The following is an 18498-nucleotide window of genomic DNA, read 5'->3' as shown; positions in this document are numbered from 1 at the left end:
AGTAACAATTGTTGACAACAAAGTTAGAGTAGTTCTTGTTGCGACGTACAATTGGCGAACAATTGTTTATTACACAATTGCCGGACGATATAGTGTATGGAACTAAATAGTAGCACTAGCAACAATAATAATAACATCATAGAAATGTTCCAATAATTTAACATATTAGGCATTGGCAATTGTTGTACAAGGGTGGGCTTAACCGATGCGACAAGCCAACGTTGTTCCATAAATCGAAATGTCTATCGTATGGTATTGGTAATGGTAATGGTATTGGTAATGATAATAGTATTGGTAAGTCTAATTGCAATGGTTATGGTAATGGTTATTATAAATTTAATGGTTATGATAATGGTTATGGTAGTATGGTAAAACAATGGTATAGAAGCGGTAATTGAAGTAATGGTATGTATTTAGAATGGTGGTATAGTTGGTAAGTAGTAAGCTCACGGATAATAGTTTTGGATAAAGGTATTGGCTATAATAATTGTAATGGTAATTGTAATGGTAAAGTAGTGGCAAGGAAATGGTAATTATAATAGTAATGGTAATAATATTTTAATAGATAATGCTAATGGCAAACGCGGCAGTAGTGCTAGTGTTATAGCAATAGTAATGGTAGTGACAATGGTTAGCAATGGTTATATATTAAAAGATCTCATTTTGTGGCACATAAAAAAAAAAATTTAAACCAACAATTCGGCAATCTTTGGGACCACCCTCGCACTCAATAGCGACAACACGCGACCAATTTATTAACGACGAGTGCAAAAAATTACGCACGCGCTTAATTTACGCACAATTGTTGTTGCTTTTTGATGTTCTATTTATTGTTACATTTTCTTGTGTTATTGCTACTTTACTCCTTGCAATTTATCATAATTGCAGCGACACTGTCCAACAACAATTTTTTTTTTGCACTCAACTTGCACTACTACATACATATGTACATACTTGCTACACCAAAAAGGCAAACGCACAGTTTCAACTTAACAGCAACTTTAAATTACCAGTAGTACGAGTACGAAGTAAAGTAAAGTAAGTATCTAGTAGATAGAAAATTGTACTCACAGTAGACTGAAAATTCAATTTAATTCATGTCGCATTTATTAGTTTTATTAATAAAATGCATTAGCACAAATGTGCAACAATAGATAATTGTGTCATCAAGACTTACTACGAGTCCATGCGCACAATAATGCACCGCATATGGGCAACAATAACAACTAGCAACAAGCAGCGTGTCTGCAATTTACGCGCCAATTGTGCATGGTTTAAGCGCGCCAAAACATGCTGGATACGTTACTGTAACGTACATAAACGCATACATACATACACACTCTGCAGGGAACTCAACTAACTACAAATGCAGCATAAGTTCACTATTTTGAAACTAGGGCTGACTACGACTCGACTAATTTACCTGAAGATATCACAAAATAAGTTAGTTTGTTTTAAGTAAACTACAAACTGGTTTTTTATAAGTTGACTTGTAGTGTACTAATTAATATACTGTTTTTGATACTCTTGGTTATTATACTTATTTTAGATTAACCTAATGCATGTTAATAGCATAATACAAATACATGCTACCTAAATAGTTATCTATTATTTGGCACACTAAAAGTGAACTTAATAATAGCCGATTTGTAGTTTGCTGACTTTTTTTGTGAAATCATTATGTTAAAGTAAATACGCAGTTGAAAGCAACGTAAAGTAGTCGAACAGTGAACTTATAGTGCATTTATAGTTAGTTGAGCTCTCTACAGGGTATGTGCATATTTCTTCGGCTTAACCCTGCATGGCGTTGAAACCAATTAAAAGTTAACCGTAGTAGGTGGGTCAAAAGTTGGCTATTTTAGTAGTCAACCAAGAAATCGCCGGCAGGGTATGTACACAAAAATACGTACATACATATATGGAATTACCAGAACCTTTAATATGTTACTTAAATAAATGATAATATTAAATTAATTTCGAACTCGTAACACAAAAAATTATTGCAAGGTGTCTTCAGTTTTCACAGCTCAATGAGCGCGAATACCTTGTTAAACCTTTGGAGTTAAATAGCATCTGAGCCTAACCTGCCTACATCCTACACATTTCTGAGTCATGGTTATGGTGATGAAAGGCTAGTTCTTCACGTCCATTGCACCGCCACCAAATTTGATCTGTAGTTGTTTAGTAAACACAAGAATTTTATTAACACCTGCTACGAAATCGGCATTGGGTCGATATCGCTGACCGCATTGTCGTTTTAAAATAGAGTTGTCAAACTATCGATGGCACTATCGAGAGTATCGATAGTTTCAATTTTTTTAGACTATCAATACTCAGGACTATCGATCACCTCTACCAATTATTTTAAAATTATTTAAATTTTTTAATTTGCATTAAAATCTTTGTTTTTTAGTGTGATGCCGACGTCATATTCAAATATCCGCGCATTTAGGCCAAAATACATACATATGTTAATCGTAAATCCTGTTTTGTTGTATAACTTGTGTTTATTTTTGAACTTTCTAAAAAGAGAAGTATTTTGGCTAAGCATTTACTTAATTTTGAATGACCATAACTTTTATAAGATAATATTTATTTCACTATGATCCTGTAAAAACAAANTATAACTTGTGTTTATTTTTGAACTTTCTAAAAAGAGAAGTATTTTGGCTAAGCATTTACTTAATTTTGAATGACCATAACTTTTATAAGATAATATTTATTTCACTATGATCCTGTAAAAACAAAGCAACCGAACTGATTTAGCGCTATCGATAGTGCTATCGATAGTTTTTTTTTTTTGAGACTATCGTGAATATTGATAGTTTTTCTGAAAACTATCAAAACTATCGATGGTGTGACTATCGATAGTTTGACACCTCTATTTTAAAATCTGACTCTGCGGAGAACTAGTGTTGGGCGGGTTGTAATAGGTGTTCCATTGATTCCTGTTTTTCACCACAGAACCTGCAGATGCCTGTACTGCAGAGGCCAATCATATGCATGCACATATAGCGGCCTGTTAGTGCTCCACACAGTGTTTTTAGGTTTTTCCTACTTAGCATGAGCGCTGATTGAGCTATTTTTTTTCACTGAAGCATAGAAATTTTTTTGAGCGATGGTATCCCTCTAACTTATCCCAATTGCTAGCACTGCAGGATATTACCCACTTGTTGAGGTCCCTCTTGTTATCATTGTGGTTGAATCCAAGGAATGGGCTGGGCCCACAAAGGGTGTGTCTGCCCCGGTTTTAACTTGAAATCCGCTCTCAGCCCTCATGATCAGGCACCCAGATTGAGGACACCTTATTTTGGGCGGCTATCTAGAGCTTTGCTGAGAAATTGTCAGGCATTTTTCTACGAAATGGTCAAATGTCTAAATCTCTCGTCTGTAAATGTCATAGATATGAAGACAAATTTTAAGAGGAACACCCTACGTTCGGCAAAAAAGAAATCTAAACTGCCTCGCGGAAATACTCAATACCCAAGGGTGTACTGTGAACTTTTCTCAGTACGTTCTAGTATACTTAAAAGAGTTTAGTCTGAATGAACTAGGATGTTGCTATTTTCTTAGACAGCCAGGCGGTAATGAAGACAGTTGGCTCGGTAAGCATCGCTTATTAGCTGGTAGGCATATACTTGTATATTTGCTCTTAATTAGAAGTAGGCGAACTAGTCCGAAATGGATCACCTCTGAATCACCCAGTAACAGGAAATATTATTTTATCTCTGTTCTAAGTATGTCAGAGATGGGACCCTATCTCTCAGCACTGTCAAGATACTGCAGTGTCTGTAGGATATTCTGTACTTAGAACTGGATCACAACACTTTTGTGGTAGCTGTGAGCTACAGAAAGCAAAAGAAACGTTAAAGCATCTCCCGGGCATGCTTTGTGCTAAATAGTTAATGAACTTGCCACATCTATCAACCAGATGACAATATATGTATGTATCTACATAAGATATTTTTTTAATATTCACAATTTTTATCAAGTAAAAGTTTGTTTCGTTAGTTTTTTATAAAAATACCGGGAAATACCCGACGTGCTTCATTGCTCGTATGGCGTCATTTACAAAATATAAAAAAGATTTAGAGATCTTCTCAAATAAATTTTCGTTTTATAAATCATTTTTATTTTTTATGAGTGTGGGTGTTATCTAATATATATTTGAAGGTATTTAGAAAGTATGTAAGTTCTCAACTTTCTCCAAGAAATGTAATCTATAACCTTATAACTCGAGTTTATATATCGCGCACTTTCCTCAGAGCTGGACAAATTCAATATTTATACGTGCGTTTATTTATGCTGGTTTAACGTCGCTCAACAAAAGGCTGGTAGATTTCTTCTTCGCAGGCGTGTTATATTTATTGTGTTGCACAAACCACTTGCCAGTGGTATCAATTTAACTTAATTAAATCATTCAAGGAGCAGGCAATAAAAAAAATTCAAAGAAAATGTTTACAGTAAACTATTTTACATCTCTTTGGTTTGATACCCATTTTGCAATATTTAGTTTATCTTATAAATTAAATTAAATTAAAATTCTCAAACAGGTGGCAACCTTCCACAAAAATATTTTCAGCTGTAAGCCTTCTTAAGCCTCTTTCTTTTGACAGTTTTATTGCAATATTTACTTTATCTTATCAATTTGTTTAAACTGTAATTTTCAAACAGGTGGCAACTTAAATTAATTTTTTTTGTTTTAAGTTAGACCTCTAGCAATACAGCGGTGAAAACTGCATTCGATTCCATGCATTAGTTTTCCAGTGATGCGCTTACAAACATATACACAGTCAGACAGACAAACATTTTTAAAGTTTTTCATTTAGTTTATGTTGCTCTAATAAAGACTACCCCATATTAATTTTTCTTTAATATCTATAATGTACAGACATATGTTTAGATTGCTCACGCTTTAAAGTTGCTCAAAGTTTTAAAGTTGCTTTAGAAAAAGTTTTCGTCAAGATTTCGAACTTTCTCATCCGCATCTTTAGAAAAGTTCCGGGTACACAATTTTCCAGCTCTTAATATTAGTAACTATTATAAAATGCAAGTTTCGACGGCTGAGAATTCGCCTTATTTTTTAATAATTTTTTATGCTAAAAAATTCATTAAAAATTAAAAATCGGAATCTTTAGACAGATTTTCGCACTGTTTCCATAAAAATACAAATTTTTTATGGAATAAAATATGAAAGATCGCCTTAAAAGTTTTTGCAAAAAATCTACGCTAGTTTCCATAAATATATCTATGTATGAATAAAACCGCAAATTTCTTCAGCAAAAACAGTTATTAAAAATCAACTCGATTTTAAGCCGCTTGAAACTTGTACTTTATTATACCCAAATTGCATAGGCTATAAAAGTGAAGATTATACAGTTCCAAGTTTTGATGAAAATTTGTTAAAATTATTTAAATTTTTTAAAGCAGATTTATATATTTTTTGCAAAATATTTTTAGTAAAAAAACAAAAAAAAAATCAATATGGAAAACGTTGCGAATACTAAACAAAAATCAAAATTTAAACGCCACTGTAAAAATTGTAAAAATGTAAAAATGCCCAATTATTTATTAAACCACCTTCTATCACTAACTATCTGTTATAAGACCCCTAAGAGCCCAAAAAAAATGCAATGGAGGGATCCATAAGAAACCGCTAGTATTAAAAAAGAGTTATGCTATAAACTATTTGGTATTATTACTGGCAGTCATCTGAAGAGAAACAAAATTTTCTATGAAAACTAATTTTTTCAGCATATAAAATACGTGTAAAACTTTAAGCGCTTTGGGTGACCTCTTAAAATTTTTTTATTTCAAAATAAAAAAAAACTGAATAATTTTATTTCGGTATGAGGGCATTAAAATTCCGATTTTACTTTTTCACATGCATTTTTGGACCACCATAATATACATACATACATATCACACACGTTCTTAAAAAGCGTATAAATTCAAAATTTGTTATTTTTGACATTATTTACCTAAAATATTCACAGACCGAATATCTACCTTGCAGCAACAGCTGAAGCAAAACTTTGTTGTAATTTGATGAAACTTCAAAGTCTGCCTTGTCCATTTGATTAACATCTATGTATTAAGAAAATTGTTTGGGTTTTCTGAGACTGGCAATTTTTAAGGTAATATACTTTTGAAAAACGTGTGCGATATGTATATGTATAAGTGCATATATACTTTACATATTTTTGCCAATGATTTACCTTAACGAAATGTTGAACAAATGGGGAAAAAATCTAAAGCCAGTTGGAGTAGGTACCACTAATAAGGTCAACGATTTATTATAAAAGCATTTTTGATTGGTTTAGTTTAAGAATCAACCCTTTATGAGGACAATTTTTTTCTTCATATATACATGTTTCTCATAATTATAGCCCTTACCTTTTTTACCACCAAAAAATGCATGTTTATGCATGTTTGCCACAAATTACTGCAACCGCATGCAACTGAGTGCCTCAAGAAAAAAAAACACCTTAATAAACTTAAAAAATGATTCAAAAAACTGCAAATGCACTCACTTGCACACCGGGCAACCCCAATTTACAAATTGTGCAGCGGAGATGTGTTTGCTTGGCATACATACGTCCGGCAACGGAAGCAACAACCAAACGCTAGCGCAACCACAAGCCATCATCAACAAGCGCAGCATCCCATACAACATCCAACTGATGAAAGCCTGAAAAAAGGGTTCGGAGTGCGCTTGCAAGCTCAAAATCGTCTGCTACCTTTTCATTATCTTTATGTGTATGTGCGCACATTAAAATGTAGGTTGACTGTTGGCCTTTTGTTTTTGCGGGTAGCTAGTTGGTGGATTCGTTCCTTTGTACTCCAAATCATGTATGTAGGCATTGTGGCTTTTTTTGTTGACTTAATTTGAATTGATTTCCCTTATTTCTTAACCCTTTTTATGGAAGGTGTTGATATGTTTTTGTAGTTCTTGCTTTGCGTGTATTTTTTTATGCTGTGCATGTTGAAACATGTTTTGTTTTGCCTTTTACTTTTTATTTCTTATTCACTTTTTTCCTCCTTTTATTTTTATGACTTTTCCCTGGTTCTTATACAGAAAAAGTGATTTCTCAACTTGGCGCAATTATTGCATCAGCCTACAGTATAACAAATGCTGAAAGCATAAATGTATGATAAGATGAGCATACATTGCATTGGTATAGGTTTTTATGAATACCCAGTAGGAAATTTTTCAGCTGATATATAATTTTTTAAGCATCGAAAATATGTGATTTTGTTTATTCCGGCGCGAAAGTTTTATAAAAAAGCTACCTTCCAACCAACTTCATGGTGTAAAGCTCTTTTGACAGAGAGCACTTGTATATCATTTTGCGCGCGCTGCTCCAACTATCGCAATAGCTAATTAAGCAAAGCACTTTGGGGTTGCAGTCTTCGGGGAGAGGAATTTTTGTCTTCGTTTTTATTTACTTATTTTTTCTTTGATTTAACTTTGTTTTACTTTATTTATTTTATTGATTTAAGCAGAAAAGTATTTTATTTTAAATATTATTTAATATTAAGAAACATTACTCATTTTTTTTAATTCAATATTTTTTTCTTTTTACTTTAATATCCTTTATTTTTTAGATTTTTTTTAAAGAACATTTGTTTAGTATTTTTTATATATTTTTTTCTTTCTATTATAAATTTTTAGATTGTTATTTTAAAAGAAAAAAATATTTTCTTTATTTAATTAGATTTTTAATTTAATTTTGTTTTAATTTTTTAAAAAGAAATATATTTTTTATATTATTTAATTTTTAGATCCATATGCTTTTAAATTTTTTATTTTTTTATTTTATTTGTTTCTTTTTCAATTTTATTTTCCTTTAATTTTTAGTTTTGATTGTTTTCGAAAGAATTTTTTTCTTTTAATTTAATTTAACTTTTAGAAAACTTATTGCTAAGGGACAAACAGAATACCGCAAAGACGTCTCATAGTAAACATAGTCCAAACCTTTCAGAACCAATTAATTTACCTATAGGGTGTGCGTGAACATATGTACATATTTATGCACGTATGTACATTTCAATGTCTTTAAAAAGCGTAAGTTGAGCCTTCAGCAAATGAAGTAGTGAGCTTCATGTTCAACTCACTACATAATCAAGTATCGACATGATAAAAAAAAAACAAATCGAGCTTTATTAGCTGCCGGCAAGATAAGCTATGATGGAGGCTTGACGGACGGGATTTGCTATATACTTATGCATGCGTTAACATACTTATAGTAGATTTCTAATATTGTTTGATATCAAGCTGTAGTTTTCTTCGGACAAATTTACTTGTTTTATTTGTGAACCTCTCTTATTTTCTTCATAAAATTTTAAGAGTAAAAGTTGTTAAAATAAGAGCATTTATGCTATGACATAATGACATGCAATTATTCTGTGTTGTAGTATTCTTTGTAGTTTGGCGTTTTGAGATGATTTCACAACGAAATATTTGTATGAAGTAATAACGAAAATTTAAGGAGCAAGAAGATGCCCAAAATATCGCTAATTAAAAAACACACAAATAAATGATTTCTTTATATTTATAAACAACGATTTTAGCAATGAACATGATGTTTTCCCGAAAGCAGTTTCGCCTAGTAGCTTTCCACATCTAATAAATGAGTTTTATATAAACAAATCTTAGATTGCGTGGTCGAAGCACCTTGGGAGAGATTCAGTAAGCGACAATTTTCGGATCGCTATCGCATTTTTTTACGCATGATATGATATTTTTGAGTCAAAAAGTTCGATGGCGATCCGAAAATTGACGCTAACTGGTTACAGAATCTCCCCCTTGGATTCTATCGAACCACCTGGATTCACTGATGAATTCATCGACTTCACATCGAATAAATAAATACAAACCGCATTTTCCAGATATTTTACTCATTTTCTAATCGATATACATACGTATGTATCTACATAAATTCGTTGGTGAATTTGTTTTCCTATTTTCCATCTTCTTCCCAGCTGGTCGAAAACTAGCTCGCTGAGCGCGCCTGGGCCATATAAATCTCTTGGTCCAGATGGCATTTATTCAAGCCTTGCGCCACTAGACAGATTATTGAGAGTAAGTAACTTATTTGAACACATTCACATGGTATTTACACCCAAATTGGGGGAAAAACTCGGCACAACTCCAGCGGCGGAACTAGGAGACAGTAAGCAAGCAGTGATCGCCCCTACTATGGACACTGGTTGTTGACGAACTCCTGGAAAAGCTAAATGGCAGTTGATTTATATGAATACGCAGATGACTTATCATCTACTTCATTGGCTAGCAAGAGGTCACTGTTTTCTCCAAATTGCAAGCTGCGCTCAGATTAACGAAAGGCATTGTCAATTAACCCACTAAAGTTCACCGTTGTCCCATTTACCAAAAAAATGAAAGTCAATTTGACTAGACCGACATTGGCAGGGACAGAAATTGATTTCTCAGAACAAACAAAGGGCTCAATTGGAGCTCACATCTTTCGAAAGTTACCAACAGGGCTACAGAAACTTCATGGTAAAACTTGCAAATATCAATTCTGACTGAAAAGGAGGCCTGCTGGAGCGCTCCGTGGGTGCCTAATGTACCAAGTTCAAAGATATCATGCTACCTAATTATCCTTTAACAAACACTACAAGGTAAGAATTCCTAAAAGGGACTGTTGTGAAGCGATAATGTGCTCACACCGAACCATATGGCGGGCGTAAGTTTTCGCAAACGAAGTCTGTGTTCGAGAATGTCTTCGGAGAAGGGCAAACGAGACCATAGAAAAAATATATGTCGGATAATCAGGCAGCACCAAAGGCCTTTGACACATTTAGAACGACATCAAGGCTTGTGGACGGTTGTTAAACTGTTATGAACAGCCTAGGGGCCTAAAATAGGAGTAACGCTGTGGAGGGTTCTTGGGCATGAAAAGTTTTAAGGCAACGAAAGGGTGGACTATCTCGCAAAACGTGGACCTCAAATGCGCATGCATGGTCCCGAGCCTTTATGTGGCACATCTAAGGGATACACAGCAGAATTGTTTAGGAGTTGCGCAGAATCTAAGTTTGCTGCCCAATGGCGGAAGTCAAAGGGAATAAGACAACCAAAGAAATTCATAACTCCTCCCAGGGGGAACTCCGAAATATTTCTATTACTTAGCTGGGAAGGTCTTAGGACTCTTACAGGCTATTTAAAGTGGCAGGTCTCTGCCCCTTAAAAATTTGGGTAATAGATAACTCACACGCGACTTATTTTATTCCATTTACACATGTATGTATACTTGTAGCATATAGGATATAAATGTACCTCAACATAAAAATATATCTACAATATAGATTCCACATATATATTTATGTATGCATGTCCATACGTACGTACATATGTAAATTGGTATCTGCTTCTCCATATGCAACGCAGAGTTGCTTCCCGCCATTTTTGTCCCCAAATCACAGCAATCGCATTGCCTTTAAAAACTAATTGTCTACCAAACAATCTCTTACTTTATTCGCTCTCTTAAAAACTTATTTGTACATAAATCTCTTTTATTTTTATGAGTTTTTACTCTGTAAGCAGATTTTTTTGTTTAAGTAAGTATTTTTATATTTGTACATAGATACCTTGGCACCTACTTATGCCATACAATTCTTTGCTCACAAATTATTTAAAGGCAGCAGCTACTAGTCGGTCAGCCGCTGAGATTCCTCTACGCAAGCAAGCGCTGGTAGCAAAACAAAACGGAGGAGAGTAAAAAAATAAAAATAAATTAAAAACAAACACAACACCAAAGAGAAGTGAACCTGAAAGGCAAAAAAAAAATTTATAAAAAAGCAATCAGAAGCAGAAAATGAAAAAATTAAAATAAAAATCAGCAGCAGTAGGCATAGCGCTCACTTCTCTGTTTTGTTTTGCTTCGGCATTCGCCACAGGCCGACTTGCTTGCTTGCTTTATACCACTTTTGTTTCTAGGCTCCCTCTGCAACCAAACGACGACTGAATAGAATTAGTTTCTCTTTCTTCATATGTAGGTGTATAAGTATGTAAATACATATGGATATCAAAATAATTTCCTCTCCAGTTGTTTGCCTCTAGCTATTGCCATTTCTTTAATTTTGTGATTTCTTGAACTTCATGGAGTCCAATGCAATATCTTTGCATACTACTTTGTTGTTGGTTTGACTTTTCGTGGGCCTTAAGATTTATTTTAATTATTTGCTTTGCTTTTGTTTTCGTTGACGTTCTTCTCCCACACATACATATGAATATTTCTTTTGTTGTGTTCTCACTTTTATGTGCCTCATACTTGCATATGTATGTACATATGTACATATGTATATTCAGCAGGACTTTGCATATTCCTGGTGAAGTCCAAACTGTTTCCTTCCTTCAACTGTCTAGTCAATCACAATGAAACTCGATAAAACATGAAAAGTATAAAGCGTTTGTTTGTTATTATTTCATAATTTGCACGGCTGTTCTTGAACTAAGTCAATTCTATCTTATTACATTAAACGAGCAATTCTTTTATATACATATACATATATGTATATCCACAGGGTTCTCGGAAACGGCTCTAACGATTTTGATGAAATTGGGTACACAAATAATGTTTTGAATTTTAAGGTTATCTGAATAGGCAATATCTCCGAGAAGACTCGTATAAGGTTGCCACATATTTGAAATTTGTTACAAATTAATTAAAACATCATAATATAGGTATCAAATGGAAGGTATTTGAATGATCCCTAATTAAAAATATTTTGAATCGCATATTTATTTACTTTTTTTTTTAAAAAAAAGGTAAAATATTACTATTCATGGGTACCAAGAGAAGATTCTTAAACAATGCTTTCCCTATACAGAAAATGTTATGTCTTAGGACAATAGTGTAAGGTTGCCACTTATTTTCGATTCTGCACAATTTATCTAAAACATCGCAATATGAATATCAGAAAATATTTTCCATTAGAGTTGCTCCGCTTTCTTGTAATACAAACTTTTATTTTGTTAATCTCAATCAACATTTTTTATGTATTCATACTTAGTACAAATACTCTCAAGGTGTGTACCATTCATTCCAGCGTATTTCGGAATAGGATTGCCACCTAAAATTTAGAGTAAGGAATTTACTTAATAGATATGGAAATCCTTTTTTATTTATTTATTTCCAAAATATTTTTTTAAAGCTATCCAAATCTTGAAAACTTTAAAAAGTATATGCACTCCGGGCAAAGCTCGGTCAACCTGGTACTAAGTACATAAGAAAGTAAAAAGACCAATATTGCAAGATCTTCGAACATATATGTAAACAGTGTTAGTATCCCGCTCCAGTATTAAATTCTCCTTTTGTTTTCTGTGACCACAAGTTACGGAAAGGTCGATAGCTTACGAGGATAATTTTCTAAGACTTTTAAAAAGTTGCATATGACTCATTGCAGGAGAAACTATGAGGTGCTCCACAATCAAGGTTTCAAAATCCTGATTTAGACTTCTAACAAATTGCAGAAAGGAGATAGGCAATTGGATAAGTCCGGAAAATCCGGTAAGATCTCGAAAAATATCCCCGAAAAAAGTTTTAGAAGATCGGAAAAATGTTGGAAAAAAAATCTGAAAAATCTCAAAATATCCCTAAAAATATGTTAAACATGAAGAATCCACATACTTCTCAAATATTCTAGAAGACACCGGCAAATTTCTCCGGAGAAATTACCAAAAAACGTAAAAACATCACAGAAAAAATCCAAAAATATTCGGAAAAATATGTAAAAAACGAAGAATGCGGTTAAGTCACGATAAAATGTAAAAAACTGCTAAAAGCTCGTCGAAAATCCTAAAAAGAGAAACACTACGATTCCCAAAATTACAGAAAGAAAAAAATTCCTGAAACATCTCTAAAATTCAAGAAAAACCCGAAAAATTTTAATTTTTTCAAAAATATCCCGAAAAGTAAAACCCGACGACCCCGAAACAGTATTTTTTCAGAGCTGGTTCATTCTTGAAGCAAAGACTCAAAAATTTTACAAAATACATAGTATCTGTAAATTGAATTAATGCATGCCACGTATTATGTTGATAGAGGGTCGAAAAATCTGCTGTGCGATTTTTTATGTCGCTTGAGGTCCTAACAGTTCTTAAGTCTGCCCAGCTAAAAAGTATTCCCTTTGAACACCAAAAAGTTATTGTGAAATTCTTATATCAATCGCTACACCCTTTCCAGCTGATCGCCACAGAGTACCATTCTTTCAAACACCTTTTGAGATAACCTACACATATATGTATAAACTCAACTTAACTGGTGTTTCTCTTAACTTCTCACCTATTATAAGACGCTCTAGCAAAATTCTCATAAGAACACCTCACCGCTTCCTTAACCTTTGCGCCTTCTCTTTTTTATTCAACTCAGAATCTTTGTGATCATCTGAGCGTAAGCTACTTATTTAAATTAAAAGAGTGCGCCATACATACATATGAAAATGTAAGAGCGCAAGGTCTTGCATCCTCTTCTGTCTACTGGGATTAGCTGCGATTCTTCGCAGTAATCCCTGTATGCCATAGATATTTAGCAGGTCTTTTGCTTGATAGCTGTTGAGTGGTTCCTCTACTAGCTGGTGCCGCAGCAAGTCAACATTAATACATACAGCCATACATATATACAAGTAAGGGTTGTGTATGTGAGTACCTGAATTAATTTAGTTTTATTTGTTGTTGCAGTTTGCTCAGCTGCTGCAGCCTATCGACTCACCTACTCACATACACATACATACGTATCCAAACACGTGTACTTGCATTCATATGTATACCCTACAGAAAAAAAAGATATAAATTGATGAAAAATAACCCACTTGTAGTAAGCCTCTTTGCGGGATTTCTATAAAATGCATAACTTATAGTTAGCTACAAAAACCCAACTTGAAACTAGTTGACAAGTAATGCAGGAGTAATGCAGCAGATTGTTTTCTTTAAACTCGTTTCTATTTAAATATCAGGCACTTCGCAAATACTATTTTGAATTGAGGACAAATGAAAGGAAGATCGAAATTTAATATTATCAGTTTGAAGTTATGTCTGACGGAGTTCGAATATGGGACCACCTACAGCAGAATATGTAAACTAATATGAATGTAATAAAATAAATAAATAAATAAAAATATTTAGTTTTTCGTATTGATATTTTAGTTACATCAAATGCAGAGGTTACCACCCTTGACTACATCTAATGCAGAGGTAAACCGCCCTTACTATTTCGCGGCCATCGCCATAGAAACATAGCTAGCTTTTGTCAAAGAAAATATACAGATATCAGTGACTTTTAGCTCCTTCCCAATCAACTTAAATTTAGCTTATAGTTAGGATACATTTCCTGCAGGGTATGTATATTTTCTTTTTACATGCGTTTGTATGCGTATTGATTACGCGCTAACTGCCTACCTGTTCGTAGGTGTATGTATCTCAGTTGGATATGTATATGTATGTATATACATACAAATGAAAAAATACATATGCATATTATGCATATGCATTTACATTTGTACATATGTATGTGCGCTTTAGTGAGCTGAGCTGCTGTTCTTGTTTCTAATTGTCGCCGTTGTTGCTGCCGCTGCTGCTGGATCTGCTTCGCGCTCCCACTTCATATGCTCGTTGCATGCAACTGCAGTTCTGCCACTGACTCTTTGATTTTCAATTTTTTTTTTTCTGCTCTACGTTTTTTCCATATTTTCTTCTACTTCTTTATTCATATTCGTTTTTTGTTTGTTTGTGTTTCCTTTTTTTTAACTTTTTTATTCAAATCGACATGCATTGTTGTTGTGAGCTCAGCTCCCTGCTGATTGTTGACGTTGATACTCTCTGCATTATGATTGCGCTATTGCTGTTCTGTGACTGGGACTGTAGCTCTGACTCTTGCTGCAGCCGCTGGTGTCTCCACTTCTAGCCACTTGCAAATAGTTGTTGTTGTTTCACTGACTCTGCCCTGTCGTGCGCTCGCTCATTGGTGCTCTTATTGCTTTTGTTGTTTTCGTTGACGTTGCCGAGCTGGTTCACTGGCTGCCTGCCTGCCTGCTTGCTTTTGACTGACTACTGGCTGGTGTTTTTAAGCGTTCTGACTATGCGTGCGTCGGTGTGAGTGACGGCTACTGACGCTGACGTTGATTCTGCATTGCCTCGTTGTCCGTGTATCGGTAGTAGTCATCGGAACTGCTGCTGTTGCTGTCACCGTCACCGTCGCCGCTGTCGCAGCCCCCGACAATTCAAGAGGAGGTGGCAGAACCTACACCGCGCGCCGACTGCAACGGCAGGCACAGTTGATTGGGAACAACGAAGCGAGTAAGACGTGTTTGTTGGTTGGTGGTTAACACTTTAACACTTTTATTGTGAACACTGTGCTGTACGCCAAAGCGCCAACATAACAACAACAACTTCGCAACGAACAAACAAGCAACCATAAAGTGCATACGTACGTGCGCGCGTGTATGGGTGTGTTTTGTATGCGTAAAGTTCGCGGACTTGTAAAAGTTGAACAGTGCCAAAAAATTAAGAACACAACAATAACAACAAAGAATAAACACAAAACCATTTAAAGACGTTTTAAGTGCTTCTAGTTAATTATATAAAAAAAAATCCGAGTGCATAAATAGGAAGATTGGTGAAAAATTGTTTCGAATTGTATTTTTCGAAAAAAATAAATTGTAACCAAAACAAAACAAAACGTAAGTGTAAGAAAAAAACAAATTTTTCGAGTTTAGATTTGAAAAAATTTCGGAACAAATGTTAAAAGTGTTGTGAGTCCTCAGTTGGTAATTCATTTAGTAAAAGTAAAAAAAAAATTAAATGCTTGTATGACATTACTGCTTTCAACAAAAACAAACCCCGCTAAAGTGTTAGTTTGCACATCAAAAACAAGCGGAAAGTACTTTAAGTTTTTTATGTTAACTTTTTGAGTTTGCGCATTGTTGTTTTCAGCGGAATAAAAAATAAATAAATATGGAGAAAAGTTTTTTAAAATTATAGTCACATTGATTCCAAAATTAAATTTTATTTTTTATGAAAGTTTGTTTTTATAAAATTCGTTAAAATTATGTTAAAAAAATTTCGAATTAAAAAATTTTTAAACAAAAATAAAATTTTTGGTCAAAAAAGTTGTCTAAAATCCTTGAAGTTAAAAAACTTAATTTTAAAAATTATTATTTTTTTAATTAAAGAATAACAATATTGATAATATGAATGTTTAAACTATGCAGCAATAGCGATGATAGCTATACAAAAACTTGTTTTAATAAAATTCTTTAAAATTTAAAAATCCAAAACTCGAAGAATTTTGTTACAATTTGTTTAAATTTAAAAAGGCAAAAAGTGGAAAACTAAAAAAATAATCTTAAACCTAAGTAAATAAAACTGTTCGCCCTAGTTTTGGGTAAAATTTTTTTTATTTTTTTACGAGATATTAATTGCCAAAATAAATTTTAATTGAATAACTTAATTTTTTTCTAAGCAAAACTGAAAAAAAAGAATCTTAATGCAAAGTAAATTAAAATGTTGGCCCTAGTTTTGGGTATTTTTTTATTTTTTGTGAAATATTAATTGCCATAATAAATTTTAATTGCATAACTTAATTTTTTCTAAACACAAAATTGTTAATTAATATTCATGTGGATCTTTTGAGAAATACCGCAATTTTTTTTTAAATTTTATTACAAAAGCTACATATAATTTTAGTCTTTAAAATCAGAATTTTAAAAAATTTTGAAAATTTTCATATTTTTCTTATATTGTCAAATAAAATTTTTAAAACCTGAGTGGTGGTTGAAGGTAAAAAATTCTAAATTTTATTTGTATCACATTTTTATGACTTAATTTTTTCATATGTAAATTATAAAAAAAATATATAAAGCAACGAAAGTTACAAAAACGCTAAAACGCACTAAAATATAAAATCGAAGGTTTTTTTTTTGCACAAAACTAAACTACTAACAATCTAAAATTTGCAAAATAGTTACTCCCAAATATTTTGAAAGGTTTGCGAAAAAACTAAATTTTTATCTAAAACCTTATTATCGAAAATTTCGAAATTTTTTAAAATACTTATGTATGTATATTCAATATGTATTTTCTTCCATTTGCATTCTTCAGCTACTAAGAAACAACTTTTTGAATTCAAAATTAAAAACGTGACATTATTTCACAACTGCACGCAAATGTAACAAACAACTTGCCATGAAGCGCGAAAGTTGATGAAAATTTTACATAAGAATTTGAAAAGGTGAAAGGTACGTACATAAAAACAATCCCGCATTACCGAAAAACTAAAACAAAACAACAACAGTCAGCATACATATTTCCATAACGACACTTTTGCGCGCACAAACCTGCCCGTGTGCAAGATCATACGTGCCTACCCTTAACAGCGCTAATCTCCAACACCCACCCACCCACTCTGATTGCTGCGCAGCGCAACGTCGTCGTTTAGCGTCGTGTGAGTACGTGTGTGTGTGTGTGCAGCAGGTGTGTGCGCATCGCGCACAAACAGCATAACAGCAAGCACAAAAAAACAACAACATTTGACACAACAAAAGATAAAGCGCGAAAAAACTTCAAAGTGCAACGAAAACAATTTTTAAAAAGACAGCCAAAGCCAAAAACAAACAAATAGCAAAAAACTCTGAGCCGCAAAAGGCAAAAAGTAAAATAAAAACATATATTAAATCACAAAATAAAATTATGGCTGTTGTCTTTTATATGCCCGAGGCGGGAGCCGATGACTCTGCATCGAGTGGCGGTCACGGCAGTGCGGGCAGCGGCAGCGCCGCCTCATCGACATCACAATCGCCAAATACGACCACATCGGCCACACAAACGCCCATGCAGAGTCCGCTGTTGACGAGTCCGCACATTGTGATGGCCCTCTGCGAGGCGGTCTATCAATCGTGGAACAGTAAGTCGAATTCAAATTTTTATTTATAATATTTATGACCGTTTTCTCAAGTAACCTGCAACTTTAAAGCTCACTTTATATTTAAAGGTTGCATTAAAATGTATGATTGTATGTAAAGTAAAGCTTTTTGTTATCGGTTTTAAATTGGTTTACACCTAAGAAACATGCATAAGTCAAAAACCGATAATAGAAATGCTTAACTTTAGACATAGCTTTATTTGTTATCCAACCATTAAATATAAAGTGAGCTTTAAAGTTAATGGTTATTGCTTCAGAAAATGGCCCTTAGTATGTATTTTTTAAAGACCGATAAAACTTCAAATAAACCAATTTTAATTTGTTTAGTCGAATCGAGTTTAGCATAGAGATTTTGCAATTAAAAAAACTGCTTTCTTCAACGAAAGTGTCAATACCGAACATTTTTAGACAAGAAATGCATTTATATACCTATATACATTTTTTTCTTTAATGGCATTGCAATTTAAGATAAAAATTTTTTTCTAAAAATATACTTCGTTTGCTCTGCTGTCTATTTTCATTTATTTATTTGTCTTTGTTTCGTATGAGCGCAAACGTA

The 18498-nt window shown here is 33.4% G+C and overlaps 1 protein-coding gene across 4 annotated transcripts in view; it reads left to right on the top strand.

Annotated features, from left to right (window-relative positions):
- The first annotated feature begins 15307 nt into the window (after nucleotides 1-15307).
- Nucleotides 15308-18498, top strand: part of hid (head involution defective) — a 64877-nt gene continuing 61686 nt past the window's right edge. For 3 of the 4 annotated variants that reach the window (XM_017617581.1, XM_017617580.1, XM_017617577.1), the window contains exons 1-2: nucleotides 15308-15699; nucleotides 17120-17921. In XM_017617581.1, coding sequence (XP_017473070.1) covers nucleotides 17708-17921 — 214 coding nt within the window. In that variant the 5' untranslated portion in view covers nucleotides 15308-15699; nucleotides 17120-17707. Of the gene's footprint in view, nucleotides 15706-17119; nucleotides 17922-18498 lie in introns of all 4 variants that reach the window. The other variant, XM_017617579.1, reaches the window with a different exon arrangement.

The sequence above is a fragment of the Rhagoletis zephyria genome, unplaced genomic scaffold (assembly GCF_001687245.7).
Source record: "Rhagoletis zephyria isolate East Lansing unplaced genomic scaffold, Rhagoletis_zephyria_1.1 Rzeph_scaffold_01441, whole genome shotgun sequence".
Taxonomy (NCBI): Eukaryota; Metazoa; Arthropoda; class Insecta; order Diptera; family Tephritidae; genus Rhagoletis; species Rhagoletis zephyria.
The sequence above is the reverse complement of the archived record's forward strand: the minus strand, read 5'-3'. Positions and strand labels throughout refer to the sequence as shown.